The sequence below is a fragment of the Littorina saxatilis genome, linkage group LG9 (assembly GCF_037325665.1).
Source record: "Littorina saxatilis isolate snail1 linkage group LG9, US_GU_Lsax_2.0, whole genome shotgun sequence".
Taxonomy (NCBI): Eukaryota; Metazoa; Mollusca; class Gastropoda; order Littorinimorpha; family Littorinidae; genus Littorina; species Littorina saxatilis.
Window position 1 is genome coordinate 37,891,095 of NC_090253.1, and position 25,150 is coordinate 37,916,244.

Consider the following 25,150-nt stretch of genomic DNA (forward strand, 5'->3'; position numbering starts at 1 on the left):
CTTTTTTTTCGGCCTTGGTTTCATGTTAGTGAGCTGACTTTTATGTTAATATCTCACACAGTGTGTGTTGATTCTGAGTTAACATGGTACCTGCAATGAAAGGACACCCTTGGGACCAGCAGAAAGTCCGTTCTTGCAGTGGAGATGGCCTGTCATGACAGGTTACATTTTGGTCAAGATAATAAACAAGAGGACTTCCAAACAAAGATGGGCTTTGTTGAAGGGTGTTCTCTGGTCGAAGAAGCCTCACATGGCAGGTACCATGGTGTAGAATAAATGAACTACCTCTGTGTTTTTTCTGTCAGTGATTATCTGTAGTGCTACAGTGGAACCCCCCTTTTAAGACCCCCTAATTTAAGACTTCCTCTTTTGTAAGACCCTGCTTTTTCAGATTTTCTGTAGCAAACACCTACTCGCCCTGTTGTGTGTGTGTGTGCAGGTCATCTTCCAGATCACGCCGCTGGGCGTCGAAGAGTGGGTTGCGGTGCTAAAGATCTCCATCCCAGTCATCATACTGGACGAAACTCTCAAATTTGTCGCCCGCAAGTTCGCTGATGGTAAAAACCCACTATTCTCAATGCACTGGATGGTGGCGACTTGGGCCATCTACATTGCAATGCTGGTTTACTCCCCTTTATGATAGTAGTTGCCTATTTCCTTGGTTTGCTATTTATTGTTCGCAGCCTCTGCCTTCTAACACCCCCCCCCCCCCCCCCCCCAAATCTTCTCCTCCTAAAATTTGTTTTTATTTTGTCTTTGTTACTGATGCATTGCATTTTGGCCAGTGTTTGTTTTCTGAATAAACAAAAGTGTTTGATGCTCTGTTCTTGGTAAAGAAAGCGCCCTTTCCGTTATCCTTCATGTGAGAAGTGAAAGAAACGGTTACCAGAACAGCAGAGTTATTTACCAGCTCCCTTTTTGTAGTTACCAATGTGAGAAGTCATTTTGCAATGTGGTGCTGTTGTGACATTTAGTACAAAAACTATTGAAGTGATTGGTCCTCATTTCAGCAAGATTCCTGCCAAAAGTCTTGATGACAAAAACACATATTCTGTTCCCATTTAACAAGCCGTATGCTGTGCACTGAAGTTGACCCTTATTAAAAATTTGTTGAACTACCCCAAAAAAGAAAGAAAACAAACAGAAATTGCTGTTTGCCTCAAAGTTTTACACAGCACAATCATTTTTGCCATTTAAACGAAATACAATGCATCAGTGACGGGCAGAAGCAGGGTAGTCAACTGTGTTTCACGGAAGCAGTTCATGCAAGTGTACATAGCACATCGAGAAACGACAACAGCGTCAACAAACTGAATTGTTCTGCCGCATGTGCAGGCACAAATATGTGAGCTGTTCTGCCCCCACCCACCCCCATTTTGGCGCTGGTGGATTGTTGTTCTATTTTTGTGTGTGGTATATATGTACCGGTAGTCAGTGTTTTGTCCTCCTCCTTTTAACACACAAATGTCATGGTTTCTTCATCCTTGCATTTTGCTGAGATAACCCTGAAGGTCTTCTCAGCATAGGGTGATGTCTTTCAGTCATCATTGCACCAGTTCAGATGTTTATGAAGCATTGATCATTTTTTGTCTGTGTGTTTGTGTGTGTGTTTTTTTGTTGTTGTAATCTGTCATTGCTTTAAAAACGTGTTGGTTGTTTTCTAGTTGTGAGTGCCATGAGCTTCTCACTTTTTTTCCTTCCCCCTTTTTGAACATTTTAGATATTTGTTTTAAATTGATAGTATCGTTATGAAAGTTTGAAGAGAATGGCGCTGTTCACTACATGATTGACTTGCATCTTGAAATGGTAGATCTCCCTTGTTTTTGTGTCCTTTCTCTGTGTGTACTTGTACAATTTAAAGTGTGTGCTGTTCTCGTGTGTCGTGTGATTGAGTAAGCTTTTTGGAAAGTGGAATGCAAAGATGTGGGCGATATATGAGACCAAGAAAAACGTGCTTGGGGGAGTGGGTGATAAATCAAATACTCTGCCCCACCAAGGTATCCTGAGCAGTTACCTAGTGCTTGAGCTTGCTTCATGCTGCGGGTGATAGATTGTTGCAAGAAGACACTCCATTTCGTACCTGTGCTTTTACCTGATGTGTGTACAGTTTTCCTTTGAACAACTCATCTTTTTAGCTCATTCGGGGAAATTAGTGAATCATCCATTTGTCTCCTTTCACCAAAAAATAGTGAAAAATGCTATGATTGTGTAGTTGGCGTATTTTTGTCAACTAGCGGCTTCCGTAATATTAACAAATGCAGGCACTATAGCTGTGCTTTGGACAGTCTTAAACTTGTGGCAGATTGTTGTGTGCGGTGTGCATGTCTTGTGTACAGAGTTGCTCATACTTTCCATTTGGCTGTTATATCAGTGATACTTTCTCATACTCGGTATGCAACATCGTGAAGCGTAGCTGTTGTTTCCAAGTTCATTGGGTATTTTTATTGTGATCTTAGGTGTATATGTTGTAGTGTTTGTTCCAACATGATTGGTATGATCATATTTATAGCGGCGTGAATGTGGCAGTGGAAAGAGTGTCGCTTTTATACCACACCGGATGCAGGGTTAGATCTAGGGTCCTGTTTTGAGAACTGGTATCTAAAGACGCTGAACCTTGAGTAAGCAGATCTAAACCACCTCATGGATTAGATCTAAGCCTGTTTCAATGTTAAGGGTTGGACTTTTTGTATCTCTGTATGCAGGATTGAGTCGAGGTTCAGTTTTCGTGTATGATATGATCTAATCGGATATTTACTGTACATGCGGGACCATACTTTTCATCAAGCTTCATAAACCATGTTGCACAACATTATAAAGGTACCTCTGCCACCACAGTTTTCTCTTTTCATAGATCACTGTACTCGTGAAATCATCATTCTTTTTTTTTTCTCAACCTCTCAGATATATACATTGAAATCACATTTGTGATTCTGTAGCAAATTTGTTCAGTCATTTTGTTAACATTTCATTCAAAACTTGAATTCAAAATACTTTTTTTATAAAACCACAAATAATCTGGTTTCCTAAAAAAAATTTTAAAAATTTAAATTGACAGTGATGGACCGTGTTACTTTTTGACTCACATGCGAAGCAAAAGTGAGTCTATGTACTCACCCGAGTCGTCCGTCCGTCCGGAAAACTTTAACGTTGGATATTTCTTGGACACTATTCAGTCTATCAGTACCAAATTTGGCAAGATGGTGTATGATGACAAGGCCCCAAAAAACATACATAGCATCTTGACCTTGCTTCAAGGTCAAGGTCGCAGGGGCCATAAATGTTGTCTAACAGCTATTTTTCCCATTTTTCCCATTTTCTCTGAAGTTTTTGAGATTGAATACCTCACCTATATATGATATATAGGGCAAAGTAAGCCCCATCTTTTGATACCAGTTTGGTTTACCTTGCTTCAAGGTCAAGGTCACAGGAGCTCTTCAAAGTTGGATTGTATACATATTTTGAAGTGACCTTGACCCTGAACTATGGAAGATAACTGTTTCAAACTTAAAAATTATGTGGGGCACATGTTATGCTTTCATCATGAGACACATTTGGTCACATATGATCAAGGTCAAGGTCACTTTGACCCTTATGAAATGTGACCAAAATAAGGTAGTGAACCACTAAAAGTGACCATATCTCATGGTAGAAAGAGCCAATAAGCACCATTGTCATCATTTTCACGAGTTTTCATTCACAAGCACCTGGGAAATAAATCTCATGTTCCCCGGGGAATAAATCCCCGGTTACCATAGTTGCAGGAAGCCCTATTACATGGATAATCAAAAGCAAACCCAATAGAAACGCTCGAGGATTCTTCGGCTCTTTTCATTGGCGTTTCCCCAGACCTAAACAGACGACAAGACACTGCACAACTGAAAGCCGAGGGAGTGGAATACCGAGATGAACAAACAGAACTGTGCATCCTCAAACCTGACATATTCATCCCAACATTTTATGAACTCAAAAATACAGAAAGTTGCTTTCACACGCCAGCTTTGCTTGCCAGTGGTTATCCTCACGGAACTCGTGTGGTTATCAGCACGGAACCCGTGTTTTAAAGCATGGCTCCCTGTGTTGATTGTTATCTTATTTTCTCACTACCAAAATGATGACAAAAACGATGTTTGGTGGTTTGTTGTCAGACCAGCTTTTTTTGTCGGTCCTCGGGGGGCATATCGACTTTTGTTTCATATTTATTGACCGCGGCCTTCGGCCTTGGTCAATAAATATGAAACAAAAGACGATATGCTCCCCCTCGGACGACAAAAAAGCTGGTCTGTCAACAACCCATCAAACATCTTATATTGTACTTCCTATGTCTTGAATTAACAGCTTTGTGTTGGTTGACCTTGGGTCAAGGTCACATGTATTTTGGTAGGAAAAATGTGTAAAGCAGTTCTTAGTGTATGATGTCATTGCTAGGTTTAGTTATTTGACCTTGACCCTGAAGGTCAAGGTCATGTAAAGGTCAAGGTCAAGCATGTGAGTCGTATGGGCTTTGCCCTTCTTGTTTTCTTTTTTTCTGGCCTCTCGCAAAAAGAAGCATTTGTGCTTACTGTGTAGGCATATTTGAAAAAGTGTTTATCATCAAAGATAAGTAGCATTCCATTTTTCTCAGATCAACCATTCTTTGATGTGTATTCTCCTCTTCAGTTTATGCTAGTTTTGACGTTTCTCCCATATCTTTCTGAAATTTCTTCTTGCCTAGCAGACAACCAAAGAGATGAGAACGCAACCTTTGTTTGAGCCGAGTGACCTAGACTCGTAATTTCTGTAGCAAAAGAATGTCATCGAAATGAGAAACAGACAAACGAAATTGAAATTGTTCAAGGTATTGGTCTATTAGCTATGTGACTTTAAAAAAGTTATTGGTTTAACCTGCCTTTTTTGGGTTCAGCAATAAATAACATGTAATCATCATTTGCAATATGACGTCAACGAGTTTCACTGCCTAAACAATCTTAAGTTTCTGTTATGATATTATTATCTGTGTTCAGGAAGGAAGGCCCAGATTCAAAGAAAAATCCTTTTGAAAAAGAAAAAGAAAAAGTTTTTACAATACATATTAAACAGATTTATTAAAATCGAGAACAAAGCCAAGGTTAACTGTAGTCGGTGGAAACGCGAGACCTGAGAGGATTGGTGAAGTAAAGTCCATGCAAATTAATTTGAGGCATTACTGACAGCTGCGCTCATCCTTTTGGTGTTTGCTTTTCTGTCGCTTCTCACAAGTTTTGCAGGGATGTATTACCTTTTCTTTTCTGTTTATTTTGGTCTCCGAGGTAGAGAATCTTGTATGAAGATTTTGTGTGAAAATAATCTCCAGGTAATATTTCATGTCTTTGTTTGGGTATGAACTATTTCTCAACATTTTATGGGGATTGAAGCAAAAAAGGATTAAATACAATAGCGGCTCAGAGAGTTTGATATTTTTATTTGTTCCTGCTGGTTTCCTTGTCTGTGACATGTTGAAAGCAGGGACAGGACAGTCTTACATTCTTGATGGGTTTTTTTTCCTTCCCTAAACAGATTTTCTGATGTGATTTTCTTGTTTATTACTTTGATGCTCTGTACTGTGCATTTGTTTTACCTCTTTTATTTTTTCTGTCTGTCTGCATATTGTATCATCTCATTGTATGTGGAAGAATTTGAACTAAAGAAAAAAGAAGAAAAAAAAGTTCCAGGGGGAGTAATCAAATGTCAAAGGGAGGTAGTTCTCTTTTCACAGAAGTTATATTGTTGATGCTCCATTCTGTACAAGAATAAAAATTGTCTATCATGTTTGAAAAAGAAACGGTGCATGGTGTGGTTGTTTTGCCTTTTTTTCTTGTATATTTCCCCTTCCCTCAAGCTCCCTAGAGTGAGGATTGTTTTTCCAGGTTTGATTTTTTTTTGGTACTAATACTCCATTCACGCAGATAACTTCTATATCTGCAGTTTCGCATTCACTTTGACTTGCACAATAACTTTCTGACACTGTCACGGATGCAGATCACACTTTGAAATAACACATCAGCTTTGACTCAACATTGACATTTGAAGACCCAACACTGTCATTTAAGCTGAATGAAATTCACACAGATCCACAAACAAAACAACAACAAACAAACAATGACTGGTGTGGATTAACATGCTAGCGAATGGTGTGCGCCCTACGGAATGAAGCCTTCACCACCGCTACTGTTTTGACTAGAGCCACCCTGCGGCTATCACCATACCCACAATTTGAACAGGGTGCAAGTACCCTACGCCTTCATAACCTCAATTCCACAGGGTAGGTTTCATCTTGAGATACTAATTTTTTGTTTTCCATTTCATTTTGAATTGAAATGCTCATAACTGATGGAAGACAAAGTAAGTCTTGAAAAGTTGTTGTTCAGCCCTGCATGAATTAAATTGATGATTTATCTACTTGTGCAAACAGTATATAGAAAAAATAAACGCTTTCTTGTTGTGAGTTTAAACTTTAATCACATTATAAAGGTAATCATCGTGATTTTGAAAATGCTTGACAGAAGTGACAAAACGGCAGTTTGCAGAAAGTTTTAGCATGATAAATTTCATTTTGATTGCACCAAACCTGAACAATTTTGTGTTCAGTTAGAAGTTGGTTACTTTTGTTTTTTTCTCTTTAGTCATTTAGGATTTCATATTAAATTATTATTTTGCAAATCATCCTTCCTCACCCCCCACCCCGTTAACATTTTGAAATAGATAAGACAAAAAATAAATGATTAGTCTTCACCTGCTCTCATAGGTGTTGACCTATCACTTATAGCAGATAGACATGTTCAGAAATAAATGTACTGGTACTTCAGCAGACCTTTCCTGACTGGCTCGTTTCTGTACATTGAGTAAATGTTTCCAATCCAAGACCACTCACCCCCCCCCCAGCCCCAACCCCGTCCTTCAAAATCTCCCACCACCCCTCTCCTTCCCCAATGGTGACTAGTTTTCTATGTCACACGCTTTCCTTCTTTGCCACTACTAAGCAAACGTGTGCAAGATTGTATGTTACACGCTTTGGAGCATGTGCAAGAACGGATTCAAACTCGAAATCGTCCCTCCAAAAGCCCCAAAATGCACACACGACTTTTATTTCTCCTGCTGCTATCGTTTCTTCTCTTTACAAATTCTTCAACGCTGAGAATACTGAAAACGGCATCCCAGACGACAGTACTGTTTCCATACGCGAATTTAGCTGCCCTTGGAAAGTGGCTCATTCGGGAGGCCTGTTAGTCTGAAACTTGAAGGACAGAGTTCTGAACATAGATGACAAAGATCCCGGAAAGAACAAACATTTCGCGGATGCAGACACAGAAAGACGTCATGAAGAATGCGATGCTTCAAAAGATACAGACTGTGACGATGACTGTGACGTCATTCACATATACCGAGACGTCATTCATAGTCGTTCGGTCACTTCCGTCAAAAAGTAGATCTCTCGACAATGGCTGCTCCTGTGTTTAGGTTTGTTAAGCTTGAGTACGCAAAACGTGTTTGTCCTCTCCTCTGTTGAAGCTGTGAGACATAAATACTATTCCGACTTGGTCGTGTGACAGAGTTTTCTTCTACACTCGATTAGCTGATGTCTAACTCAGCCTCACGGCTTCGTTAGACAATCAACGTAATCTCGTGTGGAAGAAAACGTCTGTCACACGACCAAGTCGGAATAGCAGGTAATGTTGCATGAGACGTTCCAAGGCTTGGTAGGTTTGAGTTTACCCTCCGTTGTCACACAGTCTGGGTTTGGGGCTTTTCTTGTGTTTTTGTTTATTTTCCAGTGATTTTTGGTTTCTCGTTTGTTTTTCACTTGAGAAGTTACAGGATTGTCCTGAACGTGAGATCAGCAGGAGTTCCTATGCAGAGTTCCAAGCAGTGTTATCACAGACTTTGTACATACAAAAATAATGACAAAAGCTTATCCAAGATCATGTAAATACGGTGGCATCGCCCTTATAAAAAATCCGGACTTGTAATCCCTCCCATCACCAACTTGTACCCCTCTTTTGTTTACAAGGGGCTGCTTACCAAGATTTTCTGCTCACGTTGTTAGTATCTTTATCTCTATTATAAGACTGCTTCCTTTTCATATCCCTGATTTTCTCCCATATTTGGCAGTCTTCGTAAAAAAAAAAAGGGCGCTGTGCTAAAAATCGGCATCACAAAATCAGTTTCTCTTCATTCTCAATACTGTTTGTAACCCAGAAAGTGTGGAATTGTGCCAACATTCTCATGCTGACCTTATGTTCAGGCCTTCGTTCTGTGACCCTGTAACTTCTTTACTGCACACTTAAAAACCAGTAAAACATTTAGGACTCCTGGTAATCCCAAAACGTATTAACGGAGCAATTTTCTAGAAATGTCCAAATTCTGTTTAAAAAAAAAAATAATAATAATTTAGCGAGCAAGACATAGTCTCTTTGGTGTCATTTTCTATCTAAATCCTTGTTCCTTAAAAACTAGTTTACATGCGGATGCCCTTGGAAAAATGTCCATACCTGTGAAAAAGGTATGTTAGAATTTCAAAGAACTCCTCGTGTATCTTATTTACTATTATAATGTCTCAGATAGTGCTGATCTCTTTAAACATTTCACATAAATTTTTATTTCATTTAATGTAGTAGTTTTCTCCTAGAAACTCCTAGTTAGTATTTTACCGTTCTTCTCTCTATATTTTATTTCTATTACATATGTATTGTACCCTGCGGCATGCATATTTGGATTTTACTGTTCATTTATTGTTCTTTTGATTTTGAAACTTCAGCTGCTCGGCTTCTTTTATCTTGGCAACTTTATAAGTATAGCCTGCACCATTGCTTTACTTCTTCATAGTATTTCTTTTTTCTTGCAACATGGTTTATGAAGAATTTTCAGCAGTGCGATTCTGTTGTGATTTTGTCTCGAGGAATTTTCACCACTAGCTGGATAGAAAGGATTCTGCTGATTTACACATTTTTTCTTTTTTTGTGTGTGTGCTATTGTCCTATGCAATGATACTCTGACTAATAGGAGTACATTGTGAATTATATAAGAGGATTCACCAAGCATGTGAGTGACGTCAATTCTTACTCAGTCACTCTGTTGTTATCTATTGGCAATTTTTTTCTCATCATTTTTGAGAAAAATGAAGTCTCTCAAAGACAGAAAGAGTCAGTCCAATTGTCACAGGGCTGGAACTTCACACTGATGCAGACAGGATGTAGTTTCATCCAACAGGGGAGATAAATTTACACTAAATGAGTAATATAAAGAGAGTTAGGTCCTGACACAGTCTCATGAGTACATGTACACACATTTTTGACAGTGGTTTTGTCCTGAAATGAGTTCTTGCACATTTATTATGAAAGCAGTTTTAGTCCGATCTAAACACAGGTTTTTCACTCTAAATTCTGAAACGTTTGGCCTAAAGGTTAACACACACAAAAATCTAAATTGTACAACTTATAGGGCAGCAAATTAAATTGCAAATAATCGAGTATTTTCATTGTCAGGTGTACGTAGTCACTGCTCAGAAGTAAAAGGCATGATTTGTTATAAGTGTGTGTGTGTGTTTCTTTGTTTTGTTTGTTCAGTTGTTTATATTTTGTTTTGAACTTTTTGTATTCTGATGATTTATGAAAGTTTCGAAGTCTTAGGAGTAGTTCGCAGCTCATATTAACCTGTAGTGATCTAATTTTTGCTTTGATAAAAAAAGAAATGTCACTGTTGAGGAAAAGGGCCAAAAAATGTATTTCAAGTTTCTATAGCAGAAGAAGGGTGAAACTAAATGCATCAAAAACTTGTTTTGTGGTCAACAATAATTGTATTTGTAAAGAGGGACTGTAATTGTAAAGCAACCTCATAAACCAGAATATAATTACATGTACCTATGCCATTATTTGCATGCCATTGCAAAATTGATCACATCATTTTTGAGGTAAATGATATACTGTATGTTATCACTAATGGTCAGAATTGCTTACAAGGCATGTTAGTTTCCAGTTGTTTTTTATAACAAAAATATTTATAAAAGAATAAGGAAAAGATGCAACAAACATGAAAATAGTACAAAAGAAAAAATAACAAATTTCAAAAAAGGGAGGTTCCCATGTATAGAAGTACTTGGTACTGAGGAGACATATATATACAGTTGGTTACTTAGTATGTTTGTGTGCTAGTTTTCAAGTATTAATTTTTGTACACTAGAATCTGAATTTAGATGGGGTTGTAGTAGTCACCGCCTTTAGTTTGGTTCCTACAAAAGCACTACCTTCCACAATGTGCCTTCCATCACATGCTGTTTAACGATTGAATAACTGTTTACCCACATTCTGAACCAAAATTTTAAGTTGTATCAAACGGTAGCAGAAATCTGCTGGTGTCTGCAAACTGCCTGGTTGTCATATATATAATTTATTCATTTACGTCATCTCCAGTTCATGATTGATACCACTTTCATGATTTGTTTCCACCACCTTTATACTAACTTGCTCTGTAGTTTGAAAGAGTGAATGACCAAAGCTTTTCATTTTCATTATATTTCCAGCGTGATTAGTTCTCTGATCTTTGGTCGTTCACTCACATTTGAGAATTCCCTCTCCAAGCCCTTGCCATGTCGATCCCCACCCAACTCTGATCTATTCATTGTTCCTCACAGAAAAGAAAAATGTATTTCATTCTGACCCTTACTGCAATCCTGAATGCTGAATGGTTAATCGAGGAACCTGTTTAGCTTTCTTTATTAATGAATACTTGTTAAACAATTGTTAGGTTTCAAATTATATACTGGGATTGTTAAATTATGTGATGATTTTTTTTTCACTGATATTTTTGAAAAGGAATTTGGTCATTCATTCTTTGATTGTATGTGATCAGAAGCACTAAGATGCACTAGGCGACGCTATTTGCTTTACCCGCAATAAGACGCTATTACTGCTGTGCTTTGCAGATTATCCCGGGTTCTTTTGAGGACATCACCAATGTCGCCTCTGCTGTCTGCCGGTACTACCACTACTGCCACATCTCCATCTCTCTCCGCACTACCTCTGCGCTCCTCCTCCTCCTCTTCTGTTCAGTGCTCCCATAAAGAAAGCAGCGATATTGAGATCAGAGACAGCTAACTAGAACCAGCACAGAGTGACACTAGATTCGTTTACCTAGTGTCGATACTCTTAATTCTGGAGCCAGAATGAGCTTGGATGTGCGATGGCTTCTGGTTTTGAACCAGTCTAGTTCCGTTGTCAGTTTTGTTCTGGTCTCATATGAGAATTGTTTCCAAATTGGAAGGGATATCGGACACTAGGTTAACACTTTTCCTCCGTGCTGGTTCCTTTATAGGGTGCTGGCGCCTTGTAGTGGCGCTTGCTACAGGCCCAGCCCACTAACTTTATCACTTAATAATCGCGCTGACACAAGTGCAATGGACCAAGTTTGTACCTTGAGCTGTTAAAACCTTTTTTTAATTTTTTTTTTAAGAAATTACATGATCTGCACCCACCCCTTCCCTAATCAGTAATGCAGCCAGACTTATGCACATTTTGTGCAGCCAAGTAGGTGAACTTTTAAAGTCATTTCAGGGCTCCACAAAGCAGTACTAGGTATGAATTTGTATCAAATACACTTCCAACCTTTTACTACCAAACATTAAAAAAAATTGTTTTGTGCAGTTACTGTATGTGACAAGGTATTTAGTGCTTAGCTCCCTAACTTACAATGGCAATAAAGGTAAGTTTTGAAGAATACAATGTTTCAAAAAATAATGTCAACACCCACGCTGTACTATCAAATGTCCGTATTCTTTGGCACAGAAATGGCCACCCTTCTAGAACTCTTGTTACATTACTTCAAATGTTCAATTGAAGACGTGACATGGTAGGTTTAATATTTTAAATTTCAGCTGCAAGCTAATCAAAGTCTCCTGCAAGAAAATGACATCAGTAGGGAAAAGAATTTTAAAAAAATTAGATATCAATTAGAGACTGTGCTCCCCATTTTAAAGTATTCTCAGTGTCAACTTTGTAATATAAGGGAAAACAAAGCAGAACCACACGTCACCTTGTTTCACGCAAGATGCAGTTAATGCAATCGGTCAAAATAATCTGTTCAGTCAAATTAACACCAAGTCTCACCTGGTTTTTATTTATTTTTATACATACTGCAAACATTTATTTTTGTAACATCTTTTCAGCAAAATGTTTCAAGCCATGTTCTGATCAGTTGATTCAAATGCTTTTGCAAAGTCTAGAAATACAAAATCTTGTTTATCATTCAGGTATCTATTCTCTACAGGAGATAATAATCTAAACATCTAATAATAATTCTTACTGATGTGGCCTGATACTCTCAAACACTATTATCATGTTTAGAAACCTGATGTAAATAACTAAACTTTTACTGTGAGAAAGTGTGTGCCCATGTGTATGAAATAATAGTACTGTAAACCAGAGCATGCAGTGTATACTATTCAACGAGCATCTTAAAGTATTCTATGAGTTTATTTAAAGACTTTTGTTTAATTACGTGTAAAGATTTGTGTTTCTTGTTTGATATTCAACTTCACCGGAATCCAGCAATTTTAAAAACATTTTTAAATATGGCCTTTGCCATTAAAAACGCGACACACGATCGACGGAGGTTTTTATGTTACTGGTTATAGCAAGCACCTGTGGTTTAGACTTCGTCAAAAACAAAAAAAACTGCACGGAAAACTCATGCAAGAAGACACATAAAACACGTGGCGTTTCATTGAGTACAAAATTAAAACGAAACAGCTGGAGTTATGAATGGGTTATAGTGTCGAGAACTGCACGTGTTTTCCATTATCGGTACTTACAGCTTCAAATCAACACAAGTTGTGGCCGAAGCAACCGACAGTGGTATTGACAGTAATAAAGGTCACGGGTTTTGAGTGAATGAAACGTTTTACTGAATTAAACGCCACGTGTTATATACGCGTCTTCTGACATGAGTTTTCCGTGCACGTTTTTTGTTTTTGACGATGTCTAAACCACAGGTGCTTGCTATAACAAGTAACATAAAAACCGCCGTAGATCGTTTGTCGCGTTTTTAATGGCAAAGGCTATAGATAGAGGTTCCTCTGAATTTGAGCCTATTTATATAGCTTTGTTGACTACAGCAGTTACCTTAGCCAATTCCCCACTCCCAGTAATTTTTTGTTTTGTTATTGGTTTTTGTTTTAGTTTTTTTGGTAAGACTTTAGATTTGATTTCAAACTCCAGATACTGGCTTGGTCCACTGCAGTGACGTCATACGGCTCTGCGCGCGTAGTCTGCATGACGTCACGTAGATTGCATGTCATCAAATAGTAGAACACTAGTCGCCTGTTTTATCTATGAAAAATGCTCGTGGTTAATTTGTTCTGTTCTGTCAAATATAAGCTTTACTTATTGTGGCTTTTGTTTTGTAGCTTATTGAATTTTCATTTCAGTTAATTAAATACAGACAGCTAAAAATTTCAAAATGCAAAATGTGCATACCCGTTGTACAGACAAACGCAAACAACATTACCTGAAGATAGATATGGTTTCTAATAGAAACAGGTTATATGTACGATATGATTTTATATATAAACATGGTAAATTACCTTTAAAGTTAGAACTAGTGTTGGTATGGTAAGATTAAGGTTATGATCGATGCTGGTGCCATTGTTACCAGGGTTAAAACAAGATTGGTTTGAATTTATGAAATCCGGGTTGTTTATTACCAATGTTGTTTATGATTTGATTCTCTCTCTCGTCTTTGGATTCCTTTGTGGGTACAATACTTGGTTCTGGAAAAAGAACTGTCTTTTCTCTCTCTCTCTCTCTCTACTCCATTACCCTCGAAAAATAAAGTTGGTTGGTTGGTTGGTTGGTTGGTTCTCTCTCTCTCTCTCTCTCTCTCTCTCTCTCTCTCTCTCTCTCTCTCTCTCTCTCTCTCTCTCTCTCTCTCTCTCTCTCTCTCTCTCACAAACACATACACACACACAAAGTGAGCTACATATGATTTTATCTCCCACAATTCCGAGAGGAATGGGTCACGTGAGATAGAACGCGGGAATACGTCACTGAACGAATGGTTTCCGTCCTGTGAAGACGTGTGTTGGTGCACTGTCTCTCTTGCTTTGCTTTCATTTTCCTCTAACCTTTCTCTGTACAAGTTTTAGTTGTAGGTTAGTTGAAGTGTATTGACTATTTTGATTGTTTATCATTGTGTCAACTTGCAAGGTAAGGAAACAGTTTGGAGTTTTCGGTGTTTGTTGGTTTTTTGAACCGGGAACTTGTTGTTTCGCGTATGAATTTTATTCGTCGAAGCTAATTACACATGGAAATGTTAGGCGTCAGTCGGCGCGTTCATTGTTTTTGCAGGTGTGACCTACTATATTTGGGTCAGTTGGGATCGTTACTTGTTTTTGCACGTGTGACCTAAGGTCAGTCGGAATTGTGACTTGTTTTGGTAGGATGACATATTATTTTGGCTACGGAAATGAAGTACACGTTTGCTGACACAGTCAGTCACGATTTGCTGACATAGTCAGTCACGATTTGCTGAAGCAGCCTCTTTGTTTTTTCAGCAGCTGTCTCGATTACAGCAATTACTATCGCCTGAGGCGAACTATGGGCCACAGAAGGTCCGCTGTGCTAAGGCTGGGCACTAATCCATTGAAGATTTGAAAATCTTTGCAGTGGATTTTAAATTGTTTTCATACTGTAACGGGTGCGCTTGCTCGTCCGCAGGAATCAATATAACTTTTTCGTGTGGGTTTTGTTCGGAATATGGCGGACTCGGGAGGTGGTGAATGTGCTGCTGGCGGGAAGAAAACCGGCAAGAAACCGGCGAAAGCACAACCTTCTGAAGTGATACCGTCAGAAAAGACGGGAGTTGATAAGTCTCTTTCAATAGAGAAGAGCTCGTCTGGCCCACGTGATTGTGAAGTTACTCTGAAAATAGACAAAATTTTGGAGACAATGACTGCCTTGTCTGGCAGACTATCTGATTTGGAGAAAGTTGGTAAACTTAATGCGACGCCTGTTGCTTCAACATCGCGTGGAACCGAGTCGCATGGAACCGAAAGCAGTTCGGCGCAAGAGTCGCAAGCGGATGGAGAAGACGGTGCTTCGGTTAGATTTGCTCATGAGCAGTTCGAAAATGAGTTTGATTCGGCTGAAGACACGGATGTTGCTTCGGACAATGATTTTGACGCAGGCATAGTAGTGGATACAGTTGGCGAGGGGATTCATCCATCTCTGGCAGATCGTTTTGAGGAAGGACTTCTTCTTCCATCAGATCGGGCACGTGTGCGAGACACTCTTCAGAACTATCCGCGGCCCAAAAATGTCACGTCGCTTCGAACGCCGACTCTCAATCGTGAATTAGATGGCAAACTGTTAGACAAGTTCGCAAAGAAACGAGACTCGAACCTGTCCTTTGTTCAGGAACAAGTAGGTTGTACACTGAAAATTATCGCTCAGCTTATGTCCGACCTCAAAGAAAAACCAGCAAGTCGGAAGTTGAGTGAGCGTGACAGCTTTAGCAAACTGGCCGATGCGGCTCGACTTCTTATGGCTTCACACAAGGACCTGTCACAAGTGCGGCGCGAAGCACTCAGGCCGACACTTAGCCAAGACTGCAGGGCCTTATGCAATGCGCAGCTAAATTTCAAACTGACGTCTAACGAGTTTTTGTTTGGGGAGGATCTAGCGAAAAGGGTCGACGATGCAGTGAAGAACAGGAAATTATCATCCACACTGTCACAGCCCCTTTCAAAAAACGCCACCAGAGGTCGTCAGTTCTACCAAGGGCGACCTCGACAACAGTTTCAGCAGAGACAACAGTACCAGCAGAGAAGAGGTGTCTCCAACCGACAGACAGGACACAAATTCTCTCCCAAGTTCCACTCCCAACAGAGCGGGATTCCCTCCAAGAAAACAAAACGGGATTAGAATCTGATATTTGTGCGCCAGCGGTTTCTATTTTTAGGGAACAGGTCAGTTCAAATTTTGTGAATACTCCTGAGAACTTTCATAGTGGAAAAGTTGCTGATCATTTGAATAGTTGGAGACAGTTAACCTCTGATAGATGGATCCTTCAGCAAGTCGCAGGAATTGAAATTGAATTTATGATCACTGGTGAACACATTCCAGACAGGAAAGAAATTAGATTTTCTTCTTCCGAGGATGAGCTAGTGGTTAATGAGGTAGCGAAGTTAGTGGAGAAACAGATTGTTCAAGAGGTGGATCAACGGCCAGATCAACTTTTATCCAGTATTTTCTTGCGTCAGAAAAAAGATGGTAGTCAAAGGGTGATTTTAAACCTAAAAAATTTGAATCAGACAATTGAAAAGATTCACTTCAAGATGGATACATTAAAAAACGCAGTGTCATTAATGAAAAAAGATTGCTTTTTTGCCTCAGTTGATCTAAAAGATGCATATTTCTCCATACGCATCGCTCACAAGTTCAGAAAATATTTCAGATTTCAGTTTCATGGCAAAACTTTTGAGTTCCTGGCTCTTCCACAGGGATATCGTGATTCTCCCCGCATTTTCACGAAACTACTAAAGCCTGTATTGGCCCACTTACGTTTATCTGGCCATACCCTTCTGATATACATTGATGATACCCTTTTGCAAGGAGACACTTTTGAAGAATGCCAGGCAGCAGTGTTAGATACATGTGCTTTGTTGGATCGTTTGGGCTTTACTGTGCATCCTGTGAAGTCGGTATTTACACCTACTCAATGCATTGAGTTTTTAGGGTTTCAGCTTGATTCTCAGAACATGTTAGTTTCTCTGACCCCCCGGACAGTTGATAAAATTCGTACTAAGTGCGCTGATTTGGCTGGAAGAAAGAAATGTACAATTAGGCAGTTGGCTGAAGTTATCGGATATTTAGTGGCTGCCCAACCGGGTGTTTGGATTGCACCTCTCTTTTTTAAACGATTAGAGATCGCAAAAAATGAAGCCCTTGCTGTTAGGAAAGGTGACTTTGATGCAGAACTTGTGGTTTCAGAACAAGTTCGTTCAGACCTTCTCTGGTGGATTGATAATGTAAAGCAATATCCTTCCCCTGTTAGCAGAGGCATACCTACTGTAATAGTAAAATCAGATGCTTCGAAAATAGGGTGGGGGGCGGAGTGTCAGGGTAGCACCACAGGTGGAATGTGGACCAAGGAAGAAGCTTTTGAACATATTAACTGTTTGGAACTTAAAGCAGCTTATTTTGCCTTGAAATCCCTTTGCAGGGGATTATGTCACTCTTACATTCAGTTACTTACAGACAATAGCACCACTGTTGCTTGTATTAATAACATGGGCAGCACAAAAGTTTTGTGCAACGACATTGCCAGAGACATTTGGTTGTGGTGCTTATCACATAGTAATTGTGTAACAGCAACACACTTACCGGGTTGCCTAAATATAGAGGCAGATGCAGAATCCCGTGTAGATAGACACAACATTGAATGGCATTTGGACACACAAGTGTTTGCAGAAGTCATCAATCGGTTTGGTCTCTGTGATGTAGACTTATTTGCTTCTCGTGTTAACGCACAGTTAAGAAAGTATGTTTCATGGAAACCTGACCCAGATGCATTTGCCATTGATGCATTTTCCTTAGACTGGTCATTGTTCAAGGCGTTTTGTTTTCCGCCTTTCAGTCTCATTCCAAGAGTGCTCCAAAGGATAGAAGTCTTAGAGGCGGAGTGTGTGCTGGTGGTGCCATTATGGACAACGCAAGTGTGGTTCACGAAACTGTTGCGTCTACTAGTAGAACTGCCGGTCATGTTGCCCCGAAAAGAAAACTTACTCAGTCATCCACTGACAGGGGAGCACCATCCACTACTGAAGAAGATGAAACTAGTAGCATGTTCCTTGTCCGGACAGCCCTCCAGAAACAGGGAATTCAGGATGAAGCAACAGACATTATCATGTCAGCCTGGAGAGAGGGTACGAAGCGTAACTACGAGTCATATTTCAAACGCTGGCTTCAGCATTGCCTTGAACGGGATAGAGATCCCTTTTGTGCCTCTCCACATGAGTTGATAAGGTTTTTAACGAAACTGTTCCAAGAAGGCAAAGGATACAGCAGTTTGAACATGGCACGAAGCGCTGTTTCCGCATTGTCCCTTCAGGATAATTGTTCAGTGGGTTGTCATCCACTGGTGAAGAAGTTTTTGAAAGGAGCTTTCAACAGACGGCCAGCTTTGCCCCGTACTTGTGTGACCTGGGACGCTAATCTAGTGCTAAATTTTTTAAAAGAATGGTCACCGGCAAAATTTTTATCGCTGGCGCAATTGACGCTTAAAACTGTGCTGTTGTGCTTGTTGGTCTCTAGTCAAAGGGGACAGGCGATTTGGTTGATGGACTTGCGTAACATGAGTTGGACAAAGGAAGATGTACGATGTAGGTTTGGGGATTTGCTCAAAACTTCTGGCCCAAACAAACATCAGAATGAAGTGGTATTTTGTGCTTTTCCGTCTGATTTGGCAATTTGTGTTGTACATTATTTGAAACAATATGTCAAAAGAACTCGTGCATTTAGAGGAACGGAAACGAGACTCTTTATCAGTTGGACAGCCCCTCACAAAGCGGTGTCGAGAGATACTATCCGTCGATGGACAAAGATTGGATTACAAAAAGCGGGTATTGACATGACAATATTTACGCCGCATTCAACTCGTTCCGCTGCATCTAGTAAAGCTGCAAGTAAAATTCCTCTGGCAACCATTCTGAAGACTGTTGGTTGGCGTCGGGCTAACACCTTCACAACTTTTTACAAGAAACCAGTGGACAGTGGGAGGAGTTTTGGACAGGCTGTTCTGTCATGAAGAATTGGGGTAGGTTTATATGTATTTCAATTCATCGACAGTGCTAGGGTGTAAATGTTGCAGACTTTAAAGTCTCACGTGACCCATTCCTCTCGGAATTGTGGGAGATAAAATTACATAATTATGACGAGCTTACCTGAGTAAGTGAAGTCTAATTGTGGTTTTATCGACCACAATGTAGAGAGGAAAGGGATTACGTGCCTCGCCCTAAGTTGTCTTCAGAGTTATACTGATAACCGTTTTCCCTCCCTATCCCTTTCCTCTCTCTTTCTCTTTTTTCTGCACCATTTACACGTCGTTAAACAGTGACGTATTCCCGCGTTCTATCTCACGTAATCCCTTTCCTCTCTACATTGTGGTCGATAAAACCACAATTAGACTTCACTTACTCAGGTAAGCTCGTCATAATTATGTAATTTGTTTACAACCTTGATTTTTATCTTTAGAATGTTTGGGGGGAGAGAAAATAATGGGACAAGGGTTTGATAACAAAAACAGTGCTGTTACTAAAACAAATAAGCATGGCAAATACAAAAACAAAACAAAACAAAAAAAACACAAATAAGCAAACAAATGAAAAAATGATTGACTCACATGCGAAGCAAAAGTGAGTCTATGTACTCACCCGAGTCGTCCGTCCGTCCGTCCGTCCGGACGTCCGTCCGTCCGTCCGGACGTCCGTCCGGCCGTCCGGAAAACTTTAACGTTGGATATTTCTTGGACACTATTCAGTCTATTAGTACCAAATTTGGCAAGATGGTGTATGATGACAAGGCCCCAAAAAACATACATAGCATCTTGACCTTGCTTCAAGGTCAAGGTCGCAGGGGCCATAAATGTTGTCTAAAAAACAGCTATTTTTCACATTTTTCACATTTTCTCTGAAGTTTTTGAGATTGAATACCTCACCTATATATGATATATAGGGCAAAGTAAGCCCCATCTTTTGATACCAGTTTGGTTTACCTTGCTTCAAGGTCAAGGTCACAGAAGCTCTTCAAAGTTGGATTGTATACATATTTTGAAGTGACCTTGACCCTGAACTATGGAAGATAACTGTTTCAAACTTAAAAATTATGTGGGGCACATGTTATGCTTTCATCATGAGACAAATTTGGTCACATATGATCAAGGTCAAGGTCTCTTTGACCCTTATGAAATGTGACCAAAATAAGGTAGTGAACCACTAAAAGTGACCATATCTCACGGTAGAAAGAGCCAATAAGCACCATTGTACTTCCTATGTCTTGAATTAACAGCTTTGTGTTGCATGACCTTGGATGACCTTGACCTTGGGTCAAGGTCACATGTATTTTGGTAGGGAAAATGTGTAAAGCAGTTCTTAGTGTATGATGTCATTGCTAGGTTTAGGTCAAGCATGTGAGTCGTATGGGCTTTGCCCTTCTTGTTTTTTTTTTAAACACACACAAATCAGTTCTTGAGAGAGGACTCAGATTCAAAAATCTAATCTGTGTTCTGCCATGCTTCTCTTTCTGTAGAAGTGCCAATGCCTGGCATGTTCGCCGAAAAGCCCATCAAGCGATTCACCATCAACCGCTGGTAGAGAGGCAACAACAGCAACCGCAAGAACACCATTTGCGACGGCAGGCAGACGCACAGAGGACAGACACATCATCAGTGAACATAGCGTATGCTGTGCAGAGCACAACCAACCGGTCTTTCTTCAACATCCAAGAACAGAGAACTGCCAGAGAGGGACTGAGTTTCTTCCCTTCACCTTTTATTAATTATTTCCCTTTTCCATGGATTTCGCTCTCTCAGTTTAGATAATATTCTCTTCTGATGGACACTGTCTTGAGCAATCTCCTTCTGAACAGACAGATTTGTCTTGTATTTTACTTGACTTGTGTGGAAAAAGATTAAATATGTGCAGATGTTTTGATAGGAAGCTGAACTTACTGCACAAGAAATTCAAATTCTTAAAAACAAGGATCAATTTCATTTTTAAATTTACTTTAACTTAAGATCTATCCTTTTCTTTTTGAAATGGATAAAGTCTTAGACACACTGAAATTCAAGACTTCAGGGAATTTTAACAAATACCAGATCAAACAAAAATATGTTGATTCTTGGAACCTGACAACATGAACATCCATGCAACACCATGCGTGTGAACAGGAACTGAACGCTTAAAAGGAGAACGTTACAGCGAAACTTGAACACTGTGTGTTTCACTGAGTTTTCAAACAAAACAAAACACAAAAAAACAAAAAAGATGTGAATATTTGAACGTAGATCTCTAGCAGACTGTTTTTGAAGCATGTGCCTGTGTGTGACCTCATTCAAAATTCCCCCTATGTTCACACGGGAACGATTTGAACACGAGCTGTTCATTCGTCCACGTTCACGTGTGAACACCTGCCGTTCTCTGCTGTGTGCGTGCACGACGCAGCAGGGGCGGTAACCGCCCCCTTTCCTGGCGTATTACCGGTACTTTAATTTTTTGTTCAATAACAAATTTGGAGGTATGTTTTGTTAGTGATGGTGTGGAACGCGTGAAAGGCGGTAAGGTCAGACTTGTACATATTTATTTTGCAAATGGGTATTGAGTAGAGTAAGTGTGTGCTAGTGTGGATTCCCTCGTGGTTTGTTTTTTTCATCATCCCAAAGTGTTCTTTTAAATCTTCTTCGGTTTTTTTTTAATTTGATGATTGATTTAAATCTGTATTGTGTGTGATGGTTATAAACAAAACAAACCGAGTTTTTTTAAATCCTTCATGGCACAAGAGAAGAGGGAAATGGTTTTCCAGAGCGTGAATGTGACTTGAAGCGTGAGCGAGGTTGATCTGTTAATCCCTGATGAGCATGTGTGAGGCTGATCCGGTAGTCGAACTCGAGTGTGATCTGGTGTCTGCCTTATTATCACTGCGAACCCTTGTCTTTTATGCACCAAGACTGTGTTACTTCTTTTTTTTTTGCTCCTCCCAAACCCATGCTTGCACAAGCTATCTAGACATCAATGCGGATTTTTCTTCAGAAGGCAAGTAGGCAGTACTGTCTCAAGCAGGCTGTCAGTTTTGTGGAATCCTTAGATCTATGGATGCCAAGTATGTTATTGTCCTGAAGTAGGCCTAGTCTGCTGCATTGTACGGAGAAAATATGTTTATGTGTGGTTCCAGAACCACAGTTCAAAGAGTTAGAGAATGCCACTTGCATAACTGAGTATACCGTCAGTTCCAAGTGTTTTCTATTACGATCAAGAGACTTGCAGACTACTGAAGTATTAAAAATTGTATTGTTAACACCAGGGAACTTATGGCCAGGACAAGTTTGTTTGATGACTAAGCACAAAATCAAAAAAACCATTTCGCACATCTTGACTTAAGCTTCCTAAAAAGCCTCATCTTGGGTAAAAATTGTCACCCCCATACGCTTGTCAACAGGGTGAGGGAGTGTGGTTTTTTATTGCTTTCTCCTAATTTTTTTTCAAACAACGTGATGGTACTGTCACAGAAATGCTTGTGATTTGGCTAGATCCAATATTAGCGCCACTGCCAAGTTTGAAGTTTGCGTCCATAACTTGATACCTTGTCGTGTTCGTGTTCTGTAGCGTCCACAACATATCAGTCGCAATATTTGGTACCCCACTGCTTCTCTCTCCATGCTACCCGTCAATTTTCCCTGTTTAAACCCCAGGTTAAACGGAGGATGACATGACGTTTTGTGAATACCATCTGGCATTGTATTATTATTTATCATCTTTGAACAAAATCATGATGAACAGTTTGAGAGAAAATATCAGCGCCCATAGGTTTCATTTTGAAATATTCCGGGCAATGACAGGATCTTTTAAGGCTGAGAACGGTTGTGTAAAATGCAACACTTAACTTCACGATGTTTAACATGCAAAATAAGAGAAAAAAAGTTTTTGTAATATTCTTGCTGAAAAGAAAAGATTAATGAAAGGAAAAAACACTTCTGAATGTTTACCTTACTAATAGCAGGTTTTTGATGTGCCCGAAACAGAGACCAACGATCATAATCTGTTTTCAGATTGATCAGGATACAACGGTTTTGTCTTCCATGTAGCCTTGAGCGACAACCAGTGGTCGGATAAACCTGTCGTGCGTTATTTTTGATGGCCAGTGTACTTCTGCAACGGCCATGGCCAAAAACCCTTGGAAAAGCCTCAAAACTGTATACTACATGTCAAAAGTAATGCATTTTTGATGAGAGCTGTTATGTATGCCCCTGCGTGTTGTTTCAACGAGAGAGATTGAATGGAGATCGAGCGACTGACTTCTGAAAGAGCACATTATGCGTTTTGCATTATTTTCTGTGCATGTTATGATGACTTTTTTTTTTATATCTTTGAGAAATGTAGATTTTTAATCGATGAACCTATTTATATGATATCTCTCGCATCAGTGTGGTTAAAACTTGTGAAACTTGTTACATTAGAGAGTTGGCATAGCCCTTTTGTATAACTTTTTTTCCTAAGCAATGTTTCCATCTCCTCTACTTCGAAGGAGAGTTTATTTGCAATCATGTTTCTCTCCCTTTGCAAGAATAGGCCATGATCTCCCAGTGGGCTTATTTTGAAACGCTAAACAAAGAAAGCATGCATAGCTTTACATCTTGGCTTATTTTTGAGTTGAGGTTTTCTGTAGTGATAGTCGTACTGTTAACTGGTACTGATGTTTTATGAATGTTAGCAGCATCCACCCCCTTCTGTGTGTTAAGCCTTACCTAAGTCAAAATTCTGGTTGGTGAGAGGTTGATGTTGAGCTTAAAGATATGAAAATGAATGCGTCGTTGTTGCTGAAACTATCAACAGAAATGAAAAGGAGGGAAAAAACAAGATAACACCACACCTCTCTTCAATAAAACCCTAACGATTTCGCTTGCATTGTCATGTGTACACCAAGGTTACCCAACCAAAGTACCAAAGCAGTGGTAGACAGAAACGTAGAACTGTTTGAAAGCCATGGTTTGTTGTCAATGTGTAGCGTTTTTGTTGGGATTTCGTGTATTGTTTTTTCAATGTTCTGATTTCATAGTTGTTTTTTGTTTTATTTCTGACACTGAGGCTTTCCTTTTTTCTTTTTTTTGGGTGTGAGCAGTGTCTATCGTTGGTTTCTTTGCGCCTCCAAGTGCAATCTGTCAGTCGCGTGTTCTGTAGCTACAGAGTCCGGATATTTGTAATTTCCTATAGAAAAAATAAAGATTCAAAAAAGTTTTCTAAAAAAAACTTGAAGACCTGTGTGAAGTGTTTATTTTGGTAGAATGTCAGTGTTTACTCTGACTCTGTCTTTCTCTGTCTGTCAGGTTGGTTGACCGCCTGGCTAGTTCTCTCTTTCTCTCTCTTTCTCTCTCTTTCTCTCTCTCTCTCTCTCTCTCTCTCTCTCTCTCTCTCTCTCTCTCTCTCTCTCGATCTGTCAGGTTGGCTGACTGCCTGGCTGGCTCTCTCTCTCTCTCTCTCTCTCTCTCTCTCTCTCTCTCTCTCTCTCTCTCTCTCTCTCTCTCTCTCTCTCTCTCTCTCTCCCTCTCTCTCCGAAACAATCCTCATTCCATATTAATTGGTAACGACGCAATAGAGGAGGTAGGAGATCATAAAGTTTTGGGAGTAAATATCGATAATAATTCGTCTTGGGCCCATCATGTTCGGTCGGTATGTAAAACAATGTCGAGAAAAATATATCAGTTAAATAGAATTAAACACTTTCTAGATCAGCACTCAAGGTTATAATACTTTAACGCATATATACAAACCATCACAGATTATTGTTCAACCATCTGGGACACTGCCAGTGCTAATATTTTAAAACCATTGTATAGTTTACATAGGCGAGCGCTGAAACTAATTTTACTGAAACAATCCAGTTTTGTATTTGATGATTATAAGAAACTTAAGATTCTCCCATTAAAAGAAAGATTTAAATTAAATGAAGGCGTGCTCCTTCACAAAATACTTTCCGGCCGTGCACCACGAACTTTCGTTGCAAAATTTAAAGTCAAATCAAACCGAAAGTTTAACGTCCCAATTCCAAGGATAGATCTCTTCAAATCAAGCTTAGCATATTCTGGTAGCGTCCTGTGGAATTCTCTCAAATTACGAAAAATCACAGTGATGGAAGACTTCGTTTAGTTATATTTTCATTTGTCCAAAGCATCAGTGTTCATTATATCCACACAAAAACACCCAAAGCTTTAATAACACATTTACTCATGCATGTGTATTCAGCATTGTTTTCACTACGTTACATATACGACGCTTTATATTTGTGTATAATATTTAATGTGCAATATGTTGTTGTTTTTCTCTACCTTTTTTTCTCCGTGTAAATATGTGATTACATTAGTCCCCTCTCTGGGCGAG

At 39.4% G+C, this 25,150-nt stretch overlaps 1 protein-coding gene across 4 annotated transcripts in view; it reads left to right on the forward strand.

Moving 5' to 3' along the window:
- LOC138975978 (sarcoplasmic/endoplasmic reticulum calcium ATPase 1-like) overlaps positions 1 to 24,028 on the forward strand; it is an 82,804-nt gene extending 58,776 nt beyond the window's left edge. For 2 of the 4 annotated variants that reach the window (XM_070348758.1, XM_070348757.1), the window contains exon 25: positions 440 to 5,797. In XM_070348758.1, coding sequence (XP_070204859.1) covers positions 440 to 640 — 201 coding nt within the window. In that variant the 3' untranslated portion in view covers positions 641 to 5,797. Of the gene's footprint in view, positions 1 to 439; positions 5,798 to 10,933; positions 10,987 to 20,309 lie in introns of those variants that run through there. The other 2 variants (XM_070348760.1, XM_070348759.1) reach the window with 2 other exon arrangements.
- Positions 24,029 to 25,150: the final 1,122 nt, after the last annotated feature.